The 20,511-nt window shown below is 41.2% G+C and overlaps 2 protein-coding genes and 1 long non-coding RNA gene across 5 annotated transcripts in view; 1 reads left to right on the forward strand and 2 right to left on the reverse strand.

Moving 5' to 3' along the window:
• Nucleotides 1–1,894: 1,894 nt before the first annotated feature.
• EMC3 (ER membrane protein complex subunit 3) lies at nt 1,895–16,657 on the reverse strand. Of its 2 annotated transcripts, XM_036332149.1 has the most exons (8): nt 16,300–16,654; nt 10,873–10,930; nt 10,438–10,531; nt 8,031–8,135; nt 7,246–7,327; nt 5,678–5,757; nt 4,796–4,878; nt 1,895–3,093 (listed from the first exon to the last, which is right to left on the reverse strand). In XM_036332149.1, the coding sequence occupies exons 1-8, from the start codon at nt 16,452–16,454 to the stop codon at nt 2,965–2,967; spliced, it is 786 nt and encodes a 261-aa protein (XP_036188042.1). In that variant the 5' UTR covers nt 16,455–16,654; the 3' UTR covers nt 1,895–2,964. The 2 variants fall into 2 exon arrangements, with proteins under 2 accessions (XP_036188042.1, XP_036188043.1); XM_036332150.1 differs by lacking the exon at nt 8,031–8,135 and having other exon boundaries at nt 2,955–3,093; nt 16,300–16,657.
• On the reverse strand, nt 11,401–15,569 carry LOC118668053. The gene is made up of 2 exons (XR_004971501.1): nt 15,387–15,569; nt 11,401–13,058 (listed from the first exon to the last, which is right to left on the reverse strand). It is a non-coding gene; the product is annotated as an uncharacterized LOC118668053 (long non-coding RNA).
• A 94-nt stretch (nt 16,658–16,751) lies between the features above and the next one.
• FANCD2 (FA complementation group D2) overlaps nt 16,752–20,511 on the forward strand; it is a 75,684-nt gene continuing 71,924 nt past the window's right edge. Inside the window, exon 1 of one of the 2 annotated variants that reach the window (XM_036332147.1) lies at nt 16,752–16,894. The gene's annotated coding sequence lies outside the window, so the exon portion shown is untranslated. The remainder of the gene's footprint in view (nt 16,895–20,511) is intronic. The other variant, XM_036332148.1, reaches the window with a different exon arrangement.

Raw genomic sequence — 20,511 nt, forward strand, 5'->3', positions numbered from 1 at the left:
TAATTCACATACATAAAATTCTCCTACTTGAGGTGTATTGTTCAGTTCTCAGTATATTCACAAAGTTGGGAACCATCACCACATTCAATTTTAGAACATTTTCATCACCCCAAAAAGAAACCTGTATCCAGTGAGCAATCACTCTCCATTCTCCTCCCCCGAAGCCCTGGCAACCACTAATCACCTTCTCTGTCTCCATGGATTTGCCTATTCTGAACATTTCATAAAAAATAGGATCACATATACTGTCTTTTGTGGTTTCCATTTAGTGTGTTTCTAGGTTCATCCACATCATAGGTTAAGTCAGCACTTCACTCTTTATTGCGGAATAATATTGTATAGTTTGGATGTATCATATTTTATTTATTATTCAGCAGTTGATGGACATTTGGGCTGTGTCTACTCTATTATGAATAATGCTCGATGAACACTGGTGTCTAAGTTTTTGTGTGGACATATGTTTTCATTTCTCCTGGGTATATATCTACCTAGGAGTGGAACTGCTGGATCATAAGGAAACTTTATGCTTAACTTTTTGAGAAACTGCCAGACTGTTTTCCAAAGTGATTGCCATATATAATCTCCTTTTCACAGACAAGACTGAGGCCCAGAGAGGGGAAGTGTCTTAGGCAAAGCTACACACTCCGAGAGCAGGAGCTCATCACCTAAACGGCCTCAACTCCACCTGCACTCTCTCCGCTGATTTCACTACCATCTATCTCACCGTCACACTCACACTCCTCATGCCCACTTTACCCCTCCATTCCTTTCCCCACCCAGCAGCAAATCCCCTCACCAGTCCTTCCCAGAGGCTTCCACTGCCCTATCAGGATCAAGTGCTCCTCTGTGGAATGATTTACAAGCTCTCTGCCATCTAGATCAGCGATCGCCAACCGGTGGTCCGGGAGGTCCGAAAGGTTGGTGACCGCTATCTAGATGGCCCTACTCAAGACATTGTTCTTTTGTTTTTAAGCAGCTCTACCTGAAGCTAACAGACCATTGGCCATTTTAGTCGAGTCAGTTCACATTCCTTTTTTTAAAAAACTGCTTAAGCTAGGTTGAGTTCAGTTTCTGTCACTTGCAACTGCAAGGTTCCTCACATAAGTAATTCTCCATCAGTCACTTATTACATTCCATCCCAACCTCGATCTTTCCATACATACCACACCACTGCCCACTTCCTGGGGATGCAATGAACTGTGGACATTTTAATACGTGGGCCTTTGCTGGTTCTGTTCCCTCTGCTTGGGATACTCTTCTACACTGAACCCTTGGTCCTTGAATATTTTGTTTAAACAACTATTTTGAATATCGGTATTTTTTACCTTCGATCTGTGTGTCACTGTGAATAGGCTCTGGAGGGTCTACCAATACCCCTGGGGTTACCTGAGACATGTGTCTGTGCCCACGTGTCTGTGTATTACTCTGGAGGAGAGGGTCAGAGCTTCCATCAGATTCTGAAAGACGTTCTGTGACCCAAAGATTAAGAACCACCCATTTCTGCCCAGCTGGCATGGCTCAGTGGTTGAGCATCGACCTATGAACCAGGAGGTCACGGTTCAATTCCTGGTCAGGGCATTTTTTTAATGCCTGGGTTGTGGGCTTGATCCCCAGTGAAGGGCAGGCAGGAGGCAGCTGATCAATAATTCTCTCATCACTGATGTTTCTCTCTCTCTCCCTCTCCCTTCCTCTCTGAAATCATAATATAAATATATTTTTACAGTTGACTTAAAAAACCAACAACATCCATTTCTTATGTGTGTCTCTTATGAATTCACCGAGGGCAAGGATCACACTTTTTACCTAGACTCTTCAGCACTTTTCCACAACAGACACTCCTACCTATTGTCAAAGGCTGTTAATGACCCACAGAGGCAACATTTTTACAGGCAAAGAAGAGAAAACAGGATGGTTTAATTTGTAGAGTCAAGAGTTGTTTGTTCTTGATTACAACGTTCAACATGCAAATTACATTCACCTCTTGGTACAGAAATGGCACCCTGCCACTTCCCTGGGAGTTAACCCAGACAGAATTCTTCCTGGGCAACCCTTAACTATGTGTCTGCCAGCAATCGCCCTCTCTCACTTCTTACAGTGATACGTAAACTCTCTTATGCAGAATGACTGGGAAATGCTTTCATTCAACTGAGCAGCCATATACAGTATAGCACCATTGATTTGTCAATGGATTTGATGTATTCTGAACTCCAGATCAAGACCTCACATTATTTAACCTGTTTTTAATGATCCCAAAGGCACTTGAGAATCCGGCAGTGTCTCACCGTCACTGATTTTCACTGGACAGTATTATGAGATAGCGAAGGTTTCCTAAGTCTGTCCTGGCCCTGGGTATTCACTCTGAAGAAGATTTATCTGAATAAGGTTTTGACACATTTGCTTTTTATGTCATTCTATAGGCTCAAAATGAATACAGGGGGCTTCACTTTTTGCTCATCCATAGTTCTTAAATTTTCTGTAATGAAAATGTATTATTTGTGTAAAGAAAGTTATAAAAATACTAACAAAAAATTAAAGGTAAAATGCAGGGTGTTTGGATCCCAAGAAAAAAGGAGTCTACTGTGGTTAGAAGTCAGGCTGACTACACATAATAATTAGGTATAATTGAAAACTCCTTTTCCAAAGACTGTATTTTTGCTAAGTTTTATATATTATCACTAGCTTGAGTTTTCCCCCTTTCTCTGACTTTCATTACTAGAGTCACCAGATGGAAAATTTAAAACATTTTAAAAATAGCTGTTTCTGGGTAAGTCACCCAGCACACACTCCTTGTGTTTCCTCTAGTTTCATACATAAAGGGGAACCGGCTCAGACAAGAATGATCCTTGCTGCACATCCGCCAGCTCATGCATCCTCCTTTTTATTCCGAGAGGCTCCTGCTCAAACGAAAGTTACAAGGTTAAGCGCTACTCCGAGTTCCTGACACAGCTAATTCCTGCTTGGTCTTCAAAAAATAGAGGTCTGTAATTCCTTTTTGAACATGCCTTCGAAGTGGAGGTCTTTGGCCATGAGTTCCTCTTCGACATCATCTAGGGCCCACTGGTGATCTGTCAGCTCCAAGGCTTCCCACTCTGTCTGCAAAGAAAGAGAACACCAGGGCAGGGAGAGAGGGGCCGAAGGGCTGTTACTAAGAGCAGCGCTGACCTTTGTGAGCGTCTGCTCTGGGCCAGGGGCTGGGTGAGGCTGTTTACATGTATAAGCTCAGGTGCTGCCATCCACCCCAATCCCCAATTTACAGACAAGGAGACAAAAGCTAAGAAAGGTAAAATATTTGTTTAAGGTCACCGGAGCTAGTAACTAATTACATTTCTCAAATAGTCTATTAATGCTGAATACTTTGCCTTTAATTAGTGAGCTCTAAAAATATGCTTTGTGAAATTTAACGTGCAAGACAAGTGTTAGTTCATGGGTGTGTTCTTTTAAATGACTGTAATTCACATGGCATAAAAGTCACTCATTTAATATATGCAATTTAGTAATTTTTAACATATTCACAAAGACGTGCAACCATCAACACTACCTAATTCCAGAATACTTTCATCAGGTTTCAGAAAAAGAAACTTCCTATCAAATAGCAGACACTCCTCTTTATCCCTTTCCCCCAACCTCTTCAAATACTCTACTTTCTGTATCTTTGGATTCATCTAGTCTACACATCATACACGCCCTGTTGTTACTGCTTTCTTTCACTTAGCATGCTTTTAAGGTTCCTCCCTAATTGTACCAGGATTCAGTACTCGTCCCTTTTGATGGCTGAATCATATTCCATTGTATACATTCCATTGTCTAGACATTGTGCACATATACCAAAATGCTCCATTTTGTTTTTCTGTTCATCAGATGGTGGACATTTGGATTGTTTATACTTTTTGACTATTATAAATAGGACTTTGAATACTCTTGTATAAGTTTTTGTGTGGACATAGGTTTTTAATTTTCTTGGGTATTTACCTAAGCATGGAATTGCTAGGTCATATGGTAACTATCTTTAACTTTTGAAGAAAGGCTAAAAACTGCTTTCCGAAGTGGCTTCATCATTACCACCATACATGAGAGTTTCAATTTCTCCACATCCTTGTCAACACTTGTTATTGTCCATCTTCTTTTATTACTGAGTGGGTGTGAAGTGGTGTCTCTTTGTGGTTTTGATTTTTTTTAACCTGAATGCCTTTTTATTTCTTTTCCTGGACTAACTTTCCTGGCTAGACCTGCAGTACAGTGTTGAATAGTAGTGGCAAGAATGGACATTCTTGTCTTGTTCCTGATCTTAGAGGAAAAGCTTTCAATATGAGTATAGGTATTTCATAGATACCTTTCACCAAGATGAGCAAGTTCCCTTCTATTCCTAGTTCTTATGATGAAAAATTAGAGAACTTCTGCTGTACAAAAATTATACTAGATTTTATAAATTATAAAATCATTTCACGAAAAGGCTCTGGGGAATGAATTTTTTTAATGAAATTTTCATCTGATGTCTACAGGGTCCAAAAGTTAAAAAATATTCCAAATGTTTACAGTGCCTCTGATTGGACTGTTTTTACAGCATCATTTAGTGTAGAATGAATTTGGCGAGCATTTAAAAACTAGAAAAAGTACCAAGAATCTCAAATTTACTTAGATGATTCCCTCAGGAGAGAGAGACATGTAAACTAAAATACATTTTTACTAAATTTAAATAATGGAATAATGGACACTACACTCACTTCAGAGAACCCATCTTTAAAGTTACTCTGAATGCCTTTTGGAGCTTCAGTGAAGCTGGAAGAAGTGAGTGTACCTTGAAAGCTTTGTTGGTGTCTGCGGGCATGGCCATGGCTGCTCCAGTCATCTGCTCCTGCATCATCCGTGATTGGTCAGCGGCTGCAGAGTAAGATGCACCTATATGAGCCCCAGGGCTTAGCAGCAGCCTGTATGCTCGGGAGGAACGGTCCTTACACAAAACTGCCAGATGCTCAGTAGTGGGTTAGAGCCATATGACACATTCACTGACTGGCCCTCCCTTGCACTGGCTGTGTGACCCCAGAAAAGTCACTTTACTTCTCGTGAAAAATGGGGGTGATAATAGCAGGAGAAGAAAGGTAACTAAGAAAGCACTAAACTTTACTTCAAATTTAAACAATAACAATAGCCACCAGTTACTGAACAACTACTATATGCCAAATACTTCACTAGGTACTTAACCGATTCTACCTCATCTACTCCTAACAACAAACCCTGAAGATAATTATTAAGGTCCCTATTTTACATCAGAGGATTAGAAAGGTTAAGTAATTTGCCTGAGTTCCCAGCCATTAAGTGAAACAGTTAGGACAAATACTGGCAAGAAATCTCATCAATGCACTAACTGATCAAACCAGGCCTTCTTTCAGCTTCCATTTTGCAGGCTTATATTGATGGTGTGGATCCCTCATTTGAGGATATCAGACTGTTAGGGACTACATCTTGTCCCTGTTATTGCCAGGGAGATCTCACATCTTCAGTTTGACCATGGAATTTTTAAGACTGTTTTCAGAATACCTCAGAAACTTAGTAGTTTAAAGAATGAAGGACTGTATTTGACTATGCTAACAAATAGCACAGCCTACATGATTTTTTTGACTCTGGCATGGATGATTCATCTATCAGAGTATTTGCTTATTGAACCTGATGTGCTCCTTACCATTATCTTGGCCCAAAATCAGAGAGTAAATGCTCCGAAGCCCAAAGACATTGAGGAAATACCAGGATGCAGAACTCACCCTAAAGCAAAAGTGAAGCAACGTAGGGAGTTATGTCAGAACTAATGCAATTCATACTTTTCTAACACCCAAAGTTGTCCAAAGTATGTAAGAAATCACCGGGGGTAAGCTATATTCATTCAAAGCACAACCAAAGAAGAAATACAAGTTGTGAAGGCAATGTTACAAATAGTTATAGCTTACTGCAGGTAAAGTGCCACTTAGAGCTATGTAATAAATTCTGCCTTCAGTAGCAGAAACTGAACTCACAACTGGTGTGCTTCCATTTAATCAGGGACTGTAAGCTTTGCTTAATTTTCCTTTCTACATAATGGGTTTTCAAACCATTCATTATTTAATGAAAACACACTTGCTATAAATAATGAATGCAAACAATGCAGAAGTACATACAATAAGAAGTTCTGACTCCCAAGCTGTAGATCTACATCTAACAGTAAGCTAGTTGTATACCCACGTTCCAGTCTCCTTTGTCCACACAAGCATGTCAGTCACAGATGCTGAGAAAAGATTTTAAAAAGTTTTTCTTGCACATAAAGTTTTTGCTTGGCCCAAATGAGTCTGGAAGGTCGAGGTTTAGTAGTCATGCTACTTATAATAACTATAGCTTTTCTCCTCTAGTGGAATTGTGCACAGCCAAGACTCTCTAGCACCCAGTCTGGCCTGCCCCTCTCATACAACCACTGGTTTGCTCACTTCAGGGAAGTTACCACTGGAAGTTACCCATTCTTCTCCTCTTGCCTGGCTTCCTTTTTTTGTTGTTAATCCTCACTAGAGAGTATTTTTCCATTGATTTTTAGGGAGAGTGGAAGAGAGGGAAAGGGAGAGAAATATTGATGTGAGAGAAACACATCGACTGGTTGCCTCTTGCACATGCCCTGACCAGGGCCCAGGCTGGGGAGGAGCCTGCAACTGATTCGAACCCAGGACTCTTTGGTCCACAGGCCAATGCTCTATCCACTGAGCCAAACCGGCTAGGGTTGGCTTCCTTTTTAATGCCAGTCTCTGGGAAGCCACAGACAAAACAGTCTGGAGAGACCATATGAAGAAGCGCTACTGGGTTCTACATGTGGTAGCAGTGTTCTATGAGCCTTTCAAATTTTGTGTTTTATTACTCTGCTATAAAAAATAGTGGTAAATAAGACATGAGTGCTGTACTTGAACAGACGGTGTGGTCAAATCTCAATTTCTCCACTTATTTCATAGGGTTGCTATGAGGATAAAAATAAGATAATATGTAGAAAGCACCTAGTACAGTGCCTGGTACCAATGAAAAGGTTTAATGTTATTATCAGTAGTAATGTATTTTGGAAAAAGTAATACAAACATCTACTCCCATATGCTCCAGGGCATTGCTAAAAGGTCTGTCTAGCTTTATCTTTTAACTTTTTGGGAATACATACATCTACCCCTGCACTCCTAAGACCCCAGCACCTAGAGAAAAGAGGCTAAAACCTTCTCTCCTTTTGTAAGACTCAGAGAAAGTCCTTACCAGGATGCATCTAATGTGAGTAATTCAATTCCTTGCTGTAGCATCGGCTTAAAACGGAGGGTCAGTGGAAATGGGACCTTAGCTGCAAAAAAAGAAAAGTTCATAATCAGTCCCAGCTTCTTTATTTTTAGAAGAGTAAAACTGTGAATGCATCTATTCTTTCCCTGAAGAGGTGGGAACTCCGGACCATACAGAGTTTGGCAAAAGATTTCCACAAGGAAATTTGTCACTTTCTGGAGAAATACATCCAATGTCACTCTTCCTTGAATACTAGCTTCTCTATTGCTTAAGAAGCAGGGACTCAAATTGAGCTGTGACCTAAAAATCTCAAAAGAAACATGCACTAATCTGTTAAACATAAAGTGGAGTATATACACAGAGAACTACATTAACAAGAAACCGAATTAATTCAAATCAAATAAAAACTTATAAACAAATAGACAAACGACTCACCCCAACATCTAGAAAATGAAGTAAAAATATAAATGGGCTTCCCTTTATCCTACTCAACTAGAACACTAAATTAGTTTCAGATACAAACTAGCAAGCCACTCGTTTGAATCCCTATTAGTAAAAAAGCATTGACATTATGAACTTACAATCAGTTTGTAATAAGAGCCATAAAATCACAGCATATTAATACTTTTGCTGTTCTAAGGATGTTGTTATCAGTTTCCACTACAGAACATAGGACTCGTGATGGTAGCACTTTGATTTCTTGGAACAGGGAGAAGGGAAAGGAGCACAGGTGAAATACAACCTGAGTCTTCTCAGTGGTGGCTTACTTGTGACAAAGCCTGAGAATGTCATGTTGATCCATCCGCCAATAAGAATCATAGGGAGAACGTTTGTTACATTGCCTTTCATCATATCTGTTAGCATAGTGGGGTCTAAGACAAAACACAGAGACCACGACATTTTACCACTGCTGGCAGGGGCTTCCTCCTGATTCTGTCAATTTTAAATTTATTTGATAAAGTAATACAAGTTCATTGTAAAAAGTTCAAATGACATACAAACAGGATGTAGACGGTTCCCCTGAGCCCACTCTCTAACATTTTTAACTGTTTCATATCCTTCCATCATTTTATTTACACACACACAGAGTGGCTTCTCTCCGTATATACACAACAGAGGGATACTATGCTTACTCTTCTTTTTTTTTGGTTTTTTTTTTTTTTTTGGTTTTGTTTTTTAGGTTCACCTGAGGATATGTTTATTGATTTTAGAGAGAGAGGGAGAGAGAGAAACATCGATGTGAGAAACACTGATCGGTTCCCTTCTATACCCACCCCAACCAGGGATCAAACCTGCAACCTAGGTTATGTGCTCTGACTGGGAATCAAACCCACAACATTTTGATGTACAGAATGACGCTCCAACCAACTGAGCCACCAGGCCAGGGCACTATTCTGCTTCTTAATTTTAAAAAATTAATATGTTGTGAATGCTATTTCCACATTGGTATGATAACTCTCTCATTATTTTTAATGTCTGCATAGGAATCCGCAATGTGGTCACAGGCATCACTACTGGGTGAACCTATATATCAGTGACGGCAAACCTTTTGAGCTCGGCGTGTCAGCATTTTGAAAAACCCTAACTTAACTCTGGTGCCGTGTCACATATAGAAATTTTTTGATATTTGCAACCATAGTAAAACAAAGATTTATATTTTTGATATTTATTTTATATATTTAAATGCCATTTAACAAAGAAAAATCAACCAAAAAAATGAGTTCACATGTCACCTCTGACACGTGTGTCATAGGTTCGCCATCACTGCTATAGATTGTTTCCACAATTTTTTTTTTGCCAATAAACAATGCCATCAACAACTACCTTGTACATAAGTCTGCATATTTTTGTTGATACTGTCAGATTGTCCTTCAGAAATAGTGAGAGAGCCTCACTTCCCATGACCTTGACAGTAGCAACTTTGGTCAAGCTTTCAATCTTTGCCAATTTAATGGGCTATAAAGGACATCTTATTTTAATTTGCATTCCATAGATTCCATAGGTCAAGCATCTTTTTGTAAATTTATTGGTTTCTTTTGTTTATTGTAGGTTTTCTGAAAGATTTATATTAACTTCTGTTTGGGTTTAAAATAGCTGGTAATTTCACCTAAAGAAATGGATACTAAAATGAGAGGACAGTCAATATGGGATAATAAATTTTGTTTCACTTTAAAGATGCTGTGTTTTTCACATGACAGGGATCAGTGAAAGTAAGAAATCTATTAGAGTAAAAATTGTAGGATGGCCAATAGCTGGTCTGGGGAAGTAGAGAGAGCAGTGCTGGGTGGCCATCTGTCAGCAACAGGAGCCAGGCACTGGGTGGGAGCCCCAGCTTTTCCAACTGTGCTCAGTGGAGCCCTGGGTCCTGAGTAACAGCAAAGGGAAGAGACCCAGAGACGATGGCTCTAGTCCTTTCAATCCCTTAGCTGAGAGCTCTTTCTTTCTTTATTTTTATTTTATTTTTTAAAAATTTATTTGAGAGAGAGAGAGAGAGAGAGGAAGGGAAAAAGAGAGAAAAACATCGATTTTTTTTTGGTTCCACTTATGCATTCATTGGTTGACTCTTGTATGTGCCCTGACAAGGATTGAACCCACCAACTTAAGTGTTATCAGGACGATACTCTAACCAACTGAGCTACCCAGCCAGGGCGTGAGAGCTCTCTCTCTCTCTCTCTCTTTTTTTTTGGTTAATCCTCACCCGAGGGCATTTTTTTCCATTGCTTTTCAGAGAGAGTGGAAGAAAGGGAGGGAGAGAGAAAGAGAAAAACATTGATGTGAGAGAGACACATTGACTGGTTGCCTCCCCCACACACCCCAACCAGGGATGGGGAGCAAACTGCAACCCAGGTATGTACCCTTGACTGGGAATCGAGTCTGAGACCCCTTGGTGCACGGGCGGATGCTCTAACCACTGAAAAACACCAGCCAGGGCCTGAGAGCTCTTTTTTAGATCTACTTTATATTTTGGAGTTCCCAAAACATTTATTTGGAAAAGAGAACACTACTTCTCTTTTCCACACTACTTCAGATTGCTATACTAGATGATATCTACGGTCCCTTAAATTACTATCTTCAACAATTTAACACTGAAATCAAATGACACATTCTAACTCCCTCCTCCCCCCACTCATGTTAAAAATCTTCCTTAAAGATGAGAGAAAAGAATAAACATACCAGTCATAGGAGAAGGAGGTACTACCTTCCTTTTAGTTTTTTTGAAAAATCCATCCTCTGGGTTGTTGAAATAATATTTTCGTGTCAGGAAAGACTAGTAGGAAAAAAAAGAGCTTTTTAAATCTTAAAACTGTGACATAGCAAACTGTAAAATTATTCCCCAGAGGTTTGGTCAGAAGGCCCTTGGAATATGCCGTTAACACTAAGAGCTGACAGCCCACTTGGCAGCTGAGCTGACATTTTAGCTGAGTCACATTTAAAAACAATTTTCTAAGAAGGATGAGGTCACAATGACAGCAAACACCATCAGGCCACAGCTTAATTCCTGACTTGCCAGCCTTCAGTTTTCCCCAAAGAGTCCCCTTATAAAACATTCTGATATCTACTGCCTTCAACAGTGAATCTTGGTACTTTAAATAAAAGATAAATGAGTACCTGTTTGGGAATGTATTTTCCATTTTCCCTGAGGACTCTGCTTCGAATTAGGACTTGACTGAAAAATACAACCAAGACAATGAGATTTTTATAAAAGCGAAACACTAGAAGAAAACAAGAGAATAAAGTAGAAGACCTATTTAAACACAAGAGAGGGCCTATTTGGCCACAGTCCGGTATGGAAACTTTTCAAACTACAGGTATCCTTAAAACCAATCTAACAACCCCCAAATCAGGTTTTCAAAAGAGCATTTTTCAGAAGTGACTGTGTTTCTGAACAAAGATGTCTGAAGAAGGCACATTTGGAACACTCACCTTTCTCTTAATTTATGAGCTAAGAAGGCACTTTCTCTGAGTGAAAAGAGTAGCAGCTGGATGCTTCTCAGATGATTTGGAGGCAGGAGGAGGGAGGAAGGGTGAGGACTGAGGGAATTTTTTAAGTCCCCAAGAGAAATGAGTACAGGACTTGACAGGGTTGCTATCTGACAGACAACAGATAGAAATCCCACCCAGTACTCAGACGGTTAGTAAGCTCTCAATAAACATTTATTAAATAAAGTAACAAGTGAAATTATTTGGTGATATTTTAACATAACTGATCATTAAAGATAACAGTGCAATACAAGTGGGTGGTGCTAAGCTACAAATAGTAAACAGAATAGTGATCAAAATACTAATTTTTTCTTGGTTTTCAAAAGCTTTTAAAAAATTTACTGATTTTAGAGAGAAGGGAGAGATAGGGAAACATTGATTTGTTGTTTCACTTATTGGTTAATTCTTGTACGTGCCCTGAGGATCAAACCAGGAACCTTGGCGTATTGGGACAACACTCTAACCATCTGAGCTACCGGGCAAGGGCATTCAAAAGTTGTCTTAATTGGGGGGTTAGAGGGGGAGCCTACTTAGCTTAATGGAAATCTTTCTTGAAAAGTGGGGAAAAAGATTGTAACAGAAATGAACACAAGAAAACTGTGCTTGGTTTTCTCTCTACTCCTCAGTATAAGCCACCTGCTCTAACCAGTAGGTCAATACCCTTAGGATCTCTTTGTCATGTTCTAGCTTTCTCCATACGCTGGGAATTCTCTAGTGCCCCTCTCCTTCACCTTCTTCAAGCTCCGCCTTTTCTATGAAACTCTTCCCAATGCCTGGTGCCCTCATGCAATTCTCTCTGGTGTTCCTCCTCCTGACCTCGTTGTACTATACGGTTGACTGCTCCATACACAGGCTTACAGAGGTGACATGTAATATGTTCTGTTCCCTGGGAGCTAGTCTAAAGCTACTCAAAGTGTGGCCTATGTACCAATGCTGATCTGTGATAAGGGTTTAGAAAAGTTTATAATTTGACATTGTTATAAGATCCAAATACGTGATCAAAATATTTTATAAAAGCATCAGTCTGTGATAGATTGGAAATTAAAAAATTAAATCAAGGCAAGCTCTAATTAGCCTGTATATTATAAGCACTCACTTTCTTAAACTGAGATCCACAGATGTATTCTCTGAGATTTGCAAACCCTACAAGAAATTTTTAATTTTGCATTTTCATTTCCACTAATATCTAAAAATAAGTCCTAGTACTGACTATAAAGATAAAGCTTTTCTTCACAGGGGTAATTTGCAACTGAAAGACATTTTCTTAAAAGTTAGGTTTTTAAAGTTATTATTTCTCAAAGTGGAGTTCCATATCCTTAAAGATCAGGGTGTTTTTGTTGTTTTTTTTTCCCTTTTAAAGAGTCAGTATATTCTTCAAGCTTGAGAACTACTTTTTACATACATTCTATCCTTAAATATGGTCGAATAAATTTTATTTATGCATTTTTCAGGTTTGGTTTAATACATTTTAGAAAAATTTTAATAAGTTTCGAGGCAGTAAAAGCTTAATAATTTATGAAACCCAACATTCCATTTTGTGATCATTCAGGTTATTGGAAACTTATACTGTATTTAGAGGAATGTTTTACAATTAAAAGACATCTTTTGCTTTGGACTTCGGCCAGTTCAGAATCATGTGGTCAGCATTCTACTCAGGTTCAAATGATGACCTGGTTGGGTATAGTTATACCATGTCAGAGATGGCATGACTTCACTTAAGGGATGGAGCAATTATGACCAGAAATGTTGAGTTGTCTTTAAAGCAGTGGTTCTTCATGTAAGTGGCACTGCCCTCTAGAGGGCCTAATGGAAACCTGTGGAATTTAGAGTGTCAAAGTTAGGGGATGGAGAGAAAGCACACAACTAAGTATCCCTCAGTGCTGGGGACAGATGTGCAATACAAAGAACTGTCCCATGTCTCACACTACTTATGATATTTCATCACACTGGTTCTAATTATCTGAGCCTCAAACCTAATCCCATTTTTTGCAATGGTTGAGAGGGATGATATTTATAGATACTGAATTTCCAGATACACAACTAGCCTATAAATATAGGAAAAACTGCACTTTGTTGTGTTCAGGACTTTATCAAGGGTAGTTCACCACTTAGGAAAATCACATCCAAACACTGCCTTCTCTTACATCTAAGTAGCTAACACAATGTATCAGCCTACAATGGAATCTGCCCCAATTTATAGGGATTTTATAGCTAGGTGATTGCATCTGGCTTCTCCAGTACATCTTCTCTAGGACTGTTATGCACAAGTACTTACAAAACAGAATTTAAGTTATCTACTTTTTTTTTTTTAAATATATTTTATTGATTTTTCACAGAGAGGAAGGGAAAGAGATAGAGAGAGTTAGAAACATCGATGAGAGAGAAACATCGATCAGCTGCCTCCTGCACATCCCCCACTGGGGATGTGCCCGCAACCCAGGCACATGCCCTTGACCAGAATCGAACCCAGGACCTCCCAGTCTGCAGGCTGACGCTCTATCCACTGAGCCAAACCGGCTTCGGCAAGTTATCTACCTTTTATTTCTCACGATTGTTGCCTTTATGTAAAGCAAGCATGTCAAACTTGTGGCCAGAGGGCTGCATGCCTCCTTTATTTAAATGAGGCATGTGGTCTGCTGGCCGTGAGCGAGTTTGACATGCTTGCTGTAAAGCGTTATGTGCCTCTTTTTTTTTTTCTTTTTTTTTTAATATTCTTGTATAGAGTGCATCAACAGTGAATTTCACTTTGGGTTATAAAAGGGAGTTTTGGGTCTGATATCATTCAGCATCATCACTCTGAAATCACATATTGAACCCAGTGCAAAAACTGTGGCAGAGAATCTATGACAGCAGGAATTGTAGTCAAGAGAATTTAATTTGGGAGTGAGACTGTCCTGGGTTCAAGTACAGGCGCAATATTTTACTATTTGGTTATTTAGGGAAGGCTACTTAACTTTCCCAGGCTCCCTTTTTTTCAAAAGTAAAAATGATTCAGGATTATCTATCTCAGTGTTAATTTGAAGGTAAAATGAGAACAATTTATTGGTATCAATACATAAATAAATGCTGACTGAGCTCTCTCCACTTTACATCTTTTTGTTTGTGTGTTTTTTAATCCTCCCCTGAGGATATTTTTTCCATTGATTTTTAGAGAGTGTGGAAGGAAGGAGGAGGGGGAAGGGAGAGAAAATGGAAGGGAGGGAAGGACAGGAAGAGAGGGAGGGGGAGGCAGGGAGGAAGAGAGGAAAAGGGAGGTAGAGGGAGAGAGAGAGAGAAACAACCATGTGAGAGAGAGACATTGATTGATTGCCTGCAACTGAGGTACCCCGGCCAGGGCTACTTAACATCTTTCTATAGCCTCCCTTCCTGTGGTGAACTGACTTCTTAACGTTATCTACAGGAGGTTGGTTCGGTCAGTTCTGAAACTGATGCCAAAGAAAAGTCTGTGGTATCGTGGGAAGCTCCAGACTTGGGAACCAGAAGACTTGGTGTTAAGTCCTGGATGTCACTGTCTGTGACCATGGAACCTCTTAACCCTTAGTTTCTATAAAATGGCTCAGTGGTTGAGCATCGACCTATGAACCAGGAGGTTATGGTTCGATTCCCGGTCAGGGCACATGCCCGGGTTATGGGTTTGATCCCCAGTGTGGGGCGTGCAGGAAGCATGCAGATCGATGATTCTCTCTCTCCCTCTTCCTTTCCCTCTGAAATCAACACAAATATATCTTTAAAACAAAAATTTAAAAAAAGGGACAGCATCTACCAGAGTTGTTTTGAATTTTAAATAAGTTAATGAATATAAGTGCTTAGCATAGACTAAGTGCTTAATAAATGTTGGTTTATTATTATTATTATTATTATTCTCAGCATAACTGGAAAGCACAGCTGAAAACGATAGCAGTCCTTTCCAAACTTCAGCATTCTCATTTCATGGTTATTATTTTTATCTTATTTACCTAGCACTTGTACTATTAAAAACTTAATATTTTTTACGCATCAACTTTTCTACTTATATAAGTTTTAAAAGAAATCTTTAAATTACCAGCAAATGCAAAACCAGTATTACCTCCACAAATAGGAAGTAACTGTTAAAAATAAATACAATAAAAACAAAACACAATTATTAAATTTTAGCTGCATACTGTTGCCTGTTGAAAGTCCTGAGCCTGAAGCTTGCTTGCTCTTTGTTAAGAAGGGAGATTAAGCCCTAGCCGGTTTGGCTCAGTGGATAGAGCCTCAGCCTGCGGACTGAAGGGTCCCAGGTTCCATTCCGGAAAAGGGCACATGCCTGGGTTTCGGGCTCCATCCCCAGAGTGGGGCGTGCAGGAGGCAGCCGATCGATGATTCTCTCTCATCATTGATGTTTCTCTCTCTCTATCCCTCTCCCTTCCTCTCTGAAATCAATAAAAATATATCTTTAAAAAATGGTTAAAAAAAAAAGGAAGATTAATAAGTGCAAGTGTTAAAGACATACTAACATTTACCTAAGGTAAACTCTGAAAATAGTTGTAACGACTGACTGAAAATGTTTACTTTAATATGGAGGGGCACACGTTTAGATACCACATCATCTCAAATGACCTCTCTCGACAAATACTGTAATGAAGCACAGGAGGAAGAATCTGCCCTCACTCCAGCAGGGGAAATGATAATCACCATCCCTCACATCTCTGTAGTTTTGTTTGCCAAGCTCTTGGGTAGTTGGTACCTCAGCTAACCACCACTGTAGTTTGGTAAGACGAGTATAATCACACTACCTTACCTATAGTTCATAGATAAGGCTGGCGACTAGCCTAACAAAATTAATAGCAACATCACTTTGGAACACTTGATTCGTCCCAGCTAAGGGCTTTATAGACATGATCTAAAATTTAATCCTCGCCCCTGCCCGAGGAGGCATATCCTGTTAGCATCCACACAGAAGGTAACTCAGCCCAGGGGGTCACCCCGCCAGCGGGAGCGCGATGTGGAAATCGGGGTAAACGGACAGAACCCCCGCACTTTCTTGCTCAAGGTCACGGGGGAGTGAGGTCGCCGGGTCCGGAGGGCGCTGACCTGTCGGAGACTTGTTCCTGGGTGAGCTTTTTGTCGCTCTGCAGCAGGATGGACACGTAGTGGCGGATCATGCCCACGAAGAAGGTGATGATCACGATGGGCAGGACCACCCAGAGGCGGATGTTGGAGTCGAGCAGCAGCTCCGGCCCCGCCATCTTCACACAGCGCCAGCTCCCGACCCGGTGTCGCTGGGTTTCTCCTCCCACCACTGGCGCCGGGCTCCCACTCGAGCTCGCCTCCGAGCCTTCTCACGCCCTCAGCCTGGCGGGCGCTGGATCCCACTGCAGGTTCGGCCCCGGCGTACTGACCCTCGCCGGGCCGCGCGGCCGCCCACTTCCGGCGCGGAAACCTGAAGTCACGGCGCGGCGCGGCGCACCTCGGTGACGTCAAGGGCGCGTCGCTCCGCGCGGGAAAGTCTTAAACGAGAGGCGGCGCCGGCCAGCCGGCGGGTGTTTGGAGCTGCGCTCGTCGTTTCTCGAGGCTTCGCTCGCCTGCGGCCTGGCCTGTAGGCCTCGGCCAAGGTCGGCCTTTCCCTCCGGGGTTCCGCGCCCTATCTCGGCTTCCTCACCTGCCCTGTCGTGGGATAGACCCTCAGGTACCTCCCTGCGTCGTTAAAATGACAAAATGAGAAGAACTTATATCCCCAACTCGAATGGCCTAGGCCCGGCAACCGGCCCCATCTTCCCATCTTCTAGGCTTCTCTGTAAACCAGGAGGTGGAATACGGTTAAGGGCGGGCCCCGAGGTCAGCGGGTTCTGACTGGGTTTAGTTTTTCCGCCTGCAAAATGGCTGGTGACCCCAATCGAACCTGGGACCCTTTAGTCCGCAGGCCAAAGCTCTGTCCACTAAGCCAAACTGGCTAGGGGAGAAAAACATGTTTAAAAAATATATTTTATTGATTTCGGAGGGAAGGAGAGACGCAGGAACATCAGTGGTGAGAGGGATTCATTAATCGCTGCCCCTGCACGCCCCCTACTGGACATGAACCTGCAACCCCAGCGTGTGCCCTGCCCGGGAATCCAACAGTGACCTCCTGGTTCCTAGGCGGACGGACGCTCACCCACCGAGCCACGCTGTTGGGGCTCAGAAAAAAAAAAATGTTTTTCAGAAAAAAAATTTTATACCAGTTATTGTGCTGGGTCCTGGGGATACTGAAATAAATGACACTGGGTTCCTGCTTTCAAGGAGATTTGCAGTTGAGTATGATGCGGAAAGGGCTCTTAGGCACCTCAGTGGAGCAGGAAAGCTGGAGTAGCAAACTTTATTGGGGAGAGGAGGAACTTTTTCCTTTTTTTTCCTTTTTAACATTTTAAAAAATATATATTTTATTGTTTTTTTACAGAGAGGAAGGGAGAGGGATAGAGAGTCAGAAACATCGATGAGAGAGAAACGTAGATCAGCTGCCTCCTGCACACTCCCCACTGGGGATGTGCCCGCAACCAAGGCACATGCCCTTGACCAGAATCGAACCTGGGACCCTTCAGTCCTCAGGCCGACGCTCTATACATTGAGCCAAACCGGTCAGGGCTTTTCTTTTTTTCTTAATCCTCTCCCGAGAACATGTTTTCATAGACTTTTAGAGAGAAACATCAGTCAGTTGCCTCCTGTATACACCCTGACGGAAGATCAAACCACAACCTAGGTATGTGCCCTGACTGGGAATCCAACTGGCAACCTTTTGGTGTATAGGACGACACTCCAACCGTCACCCAGCCAGGGCAAGAGGAACGTTTGTTCTTAATTTCTTATTTTTATTGATTTCAGAGAGGGAGAAGGATAGAGAGATAGGAACATCAATGATGAGAGAGAATCGTTGATTGGCTGCCTCCTGCACACCCCACACTGAGGATCGAACCTGCAACCAGGGCATGTGCCCTGACCGATAATCGAATCCTGACCTCCTGGTTCATAGGTTGATACTGAGCCACGCCAGCTGGGCTAGAGGAACATTTTTCAAGGAAGATGACATTTAATTGAGTCTTTAAGGATGAATAGTAGTTTCCAGGCAAATAAGAGCATTTGGGGTGAGAAGAACACTTTTCTGGTTTACGAGAGGCTAGAAGACCCCGTGTTTCAGGGCCTCCCCTATTTCTGCAGTCTCATTTCTAATTCTACAAGCTCCTTCCTGTTTCACTGTGGAGTTTTTCTCTGCCTGGACTACTCTTCTTGTATCTCTTCTAATTCCTGTTTCAACCCTCAGATCCCTGCTTAAAGTCACTTTCTCAAAAAGATTATCCCTGATTAATTGTCGCTACTTTTCTTCATCACCTCCACCCTAACTAGACTAAATTTCTTTGTAAGCCCTCATAGCAGCCTGTGCTTTTCTTTTATAGTACATAGCTGTATAGTCATGTGTTGATTAATCATATTGATATATTCCAAGAGTTGCATCCATTGGCAATTTCATCATTGTGCAAACATCATAGAGTGTACTTAACACAAACCTAGGGGTATACCAGTAGCCTACCGCACACCTAGGCTACATGCTATATAGCCTCTTGCTTCTAGGCTGCAAGCCTATATTGCATGTTACTATGCAACACAACACAAGATTAAATCAAGCACAAGAGAAAATGATGTCATCAAGCGGTAAACAGATGTATGAGGCTGCTGCTGTGTACACAGCTGTTTTATAGCAAATCTTATTTTAAATAAGTAGAAATAGTATACTCTAAGTCAGGGGTCCTCAAACTATGGCCCGCGGGCCACATGCAAATACAAATATTGTATTTGTTCCCGTTTTGTTTTTTTACTTCAAAATAAGATATGTGCAGTGTGCATAGGAATTTGTTCATAGTTTTTTTTTGAACTATAGTCTGGCCCTCCAACAGTCTGAGGGACAGTGAATTGGCCCCCTGTTTAAAAAGTTTGAGGACCCGCCCTGGCCGGTTTGGCTCAGTGGATAGAGCGTCGGCCTTCGGACTCAGGGGTTCCGGGTTCGATTCTGGTCGGGGCATGTGCCTTGGTTGCGGGCGCATCCCCAGTTGGGGGTGTGCGGGAGGCAGCTGATTGGTGTTTCTCTCTCATTGATATTTCTGACTCTCTGTCCCTCTCCTTTCCTCTCTGTGAAAAATCAATAAAATATATTTAAGGAAAAAAAAAAGAAGTTTGAGGACCCCTGCTCTAAGTAATGATAAAAATTATAGTATAGCCGAAACCGGTTTGGCTCAGTGGACAGAGCGTCGGCTTGCGGACTGAAAGGTCCCAGGTTCGATTCCGGTCAAGGGCATGTACCTGGGTTGCGGGCACATCCCCAGTAGGAGGTGTGCAGGAGGCAGCTGATCGATGTTTCTCTCTCATCGATGTTTCTAACTATCTATCTCTCTCCCTTCCTCTCTAAAAAATCAATAAAATATAAAAAAAATTATAGTATAATAAATACATAAACCAATAACATAGCTGCTTATTACCATTATCAACTATTATATACCGTACATAATTGTGTGCACTCGACTTTTCTATAACTGGCAGCATAGTAGGTTGGTTTATACTAACATCACTACAGATGTGTGAGTAATGTGTTACGCTATGACATTACAACAGCTTTTGTTACCAGGTAATAGGAATTTTTCAGCTCCATTATAATCTTATGGGACCACTGTGGTATATGTGGTCTGTCATCTGAAACATCCTTGTGCAGGGCATGACTGTAGTTAAATAATTACATTAAGACTATTCATTACTATACTATAAACTTCTGAGGTCAGGCATCATGTCTGGTTCATAATTTTAACCCCAGCACCTAGCACAGTCCCTAATGTGTAGTGTTGGATTATTAAATTATTGGAGAGGTATAGTTTGGGGGTAGAAGATGAAGGATCTTGACTGTCAGAGAACTGTGGGTTTGTCCTTCAGCAAGAAAGATGTTTTATAGAATTGTACATTAGAAACTTATATACTTTTATTAACCAGTCACCCCAATAAAGTTAATAAAATAAAAGAGGGAAGTGGTCTGGCCCTGACCAGGTGCCTCAGTTAGCTGGAGCATTATCTTGTACACCAAAAGGTTTCAGGTTTGATTCCAAGTCAGGGCACATACTACTTAGGTTTCGGATTCGATTCCCGGTTGGGGTGCATATGGGAGGCAACCAATTGATGTTTCTCACATTGATATTTCTCTCTAAAAATCAATAAAAACGTGTCCTCTGGTAAGGATTTAAAAAAGAGGGAAGTGGTCTGGCTAAAAAGGCAACTGGGTAAACAAGTCTTGAA

The sequence above is a fragment of the Myotis myotis genome, unplaced genomic scaffold (assembly GCF_014108235.1).
Source record: "Myotis myotis isolate mMyoMyo1 unplaced genomic scaffold, mMyoMyo1.p scaffold_m19_p_13, whole genome shotgun sequence".
NCBI classification, from domain to species: domain Eukaryota; kingdom Metazoa; phylum Chordata; class Mammalia; order Chiroptera; family Vespertilionidae; genus Myotis; species Myotis myotis.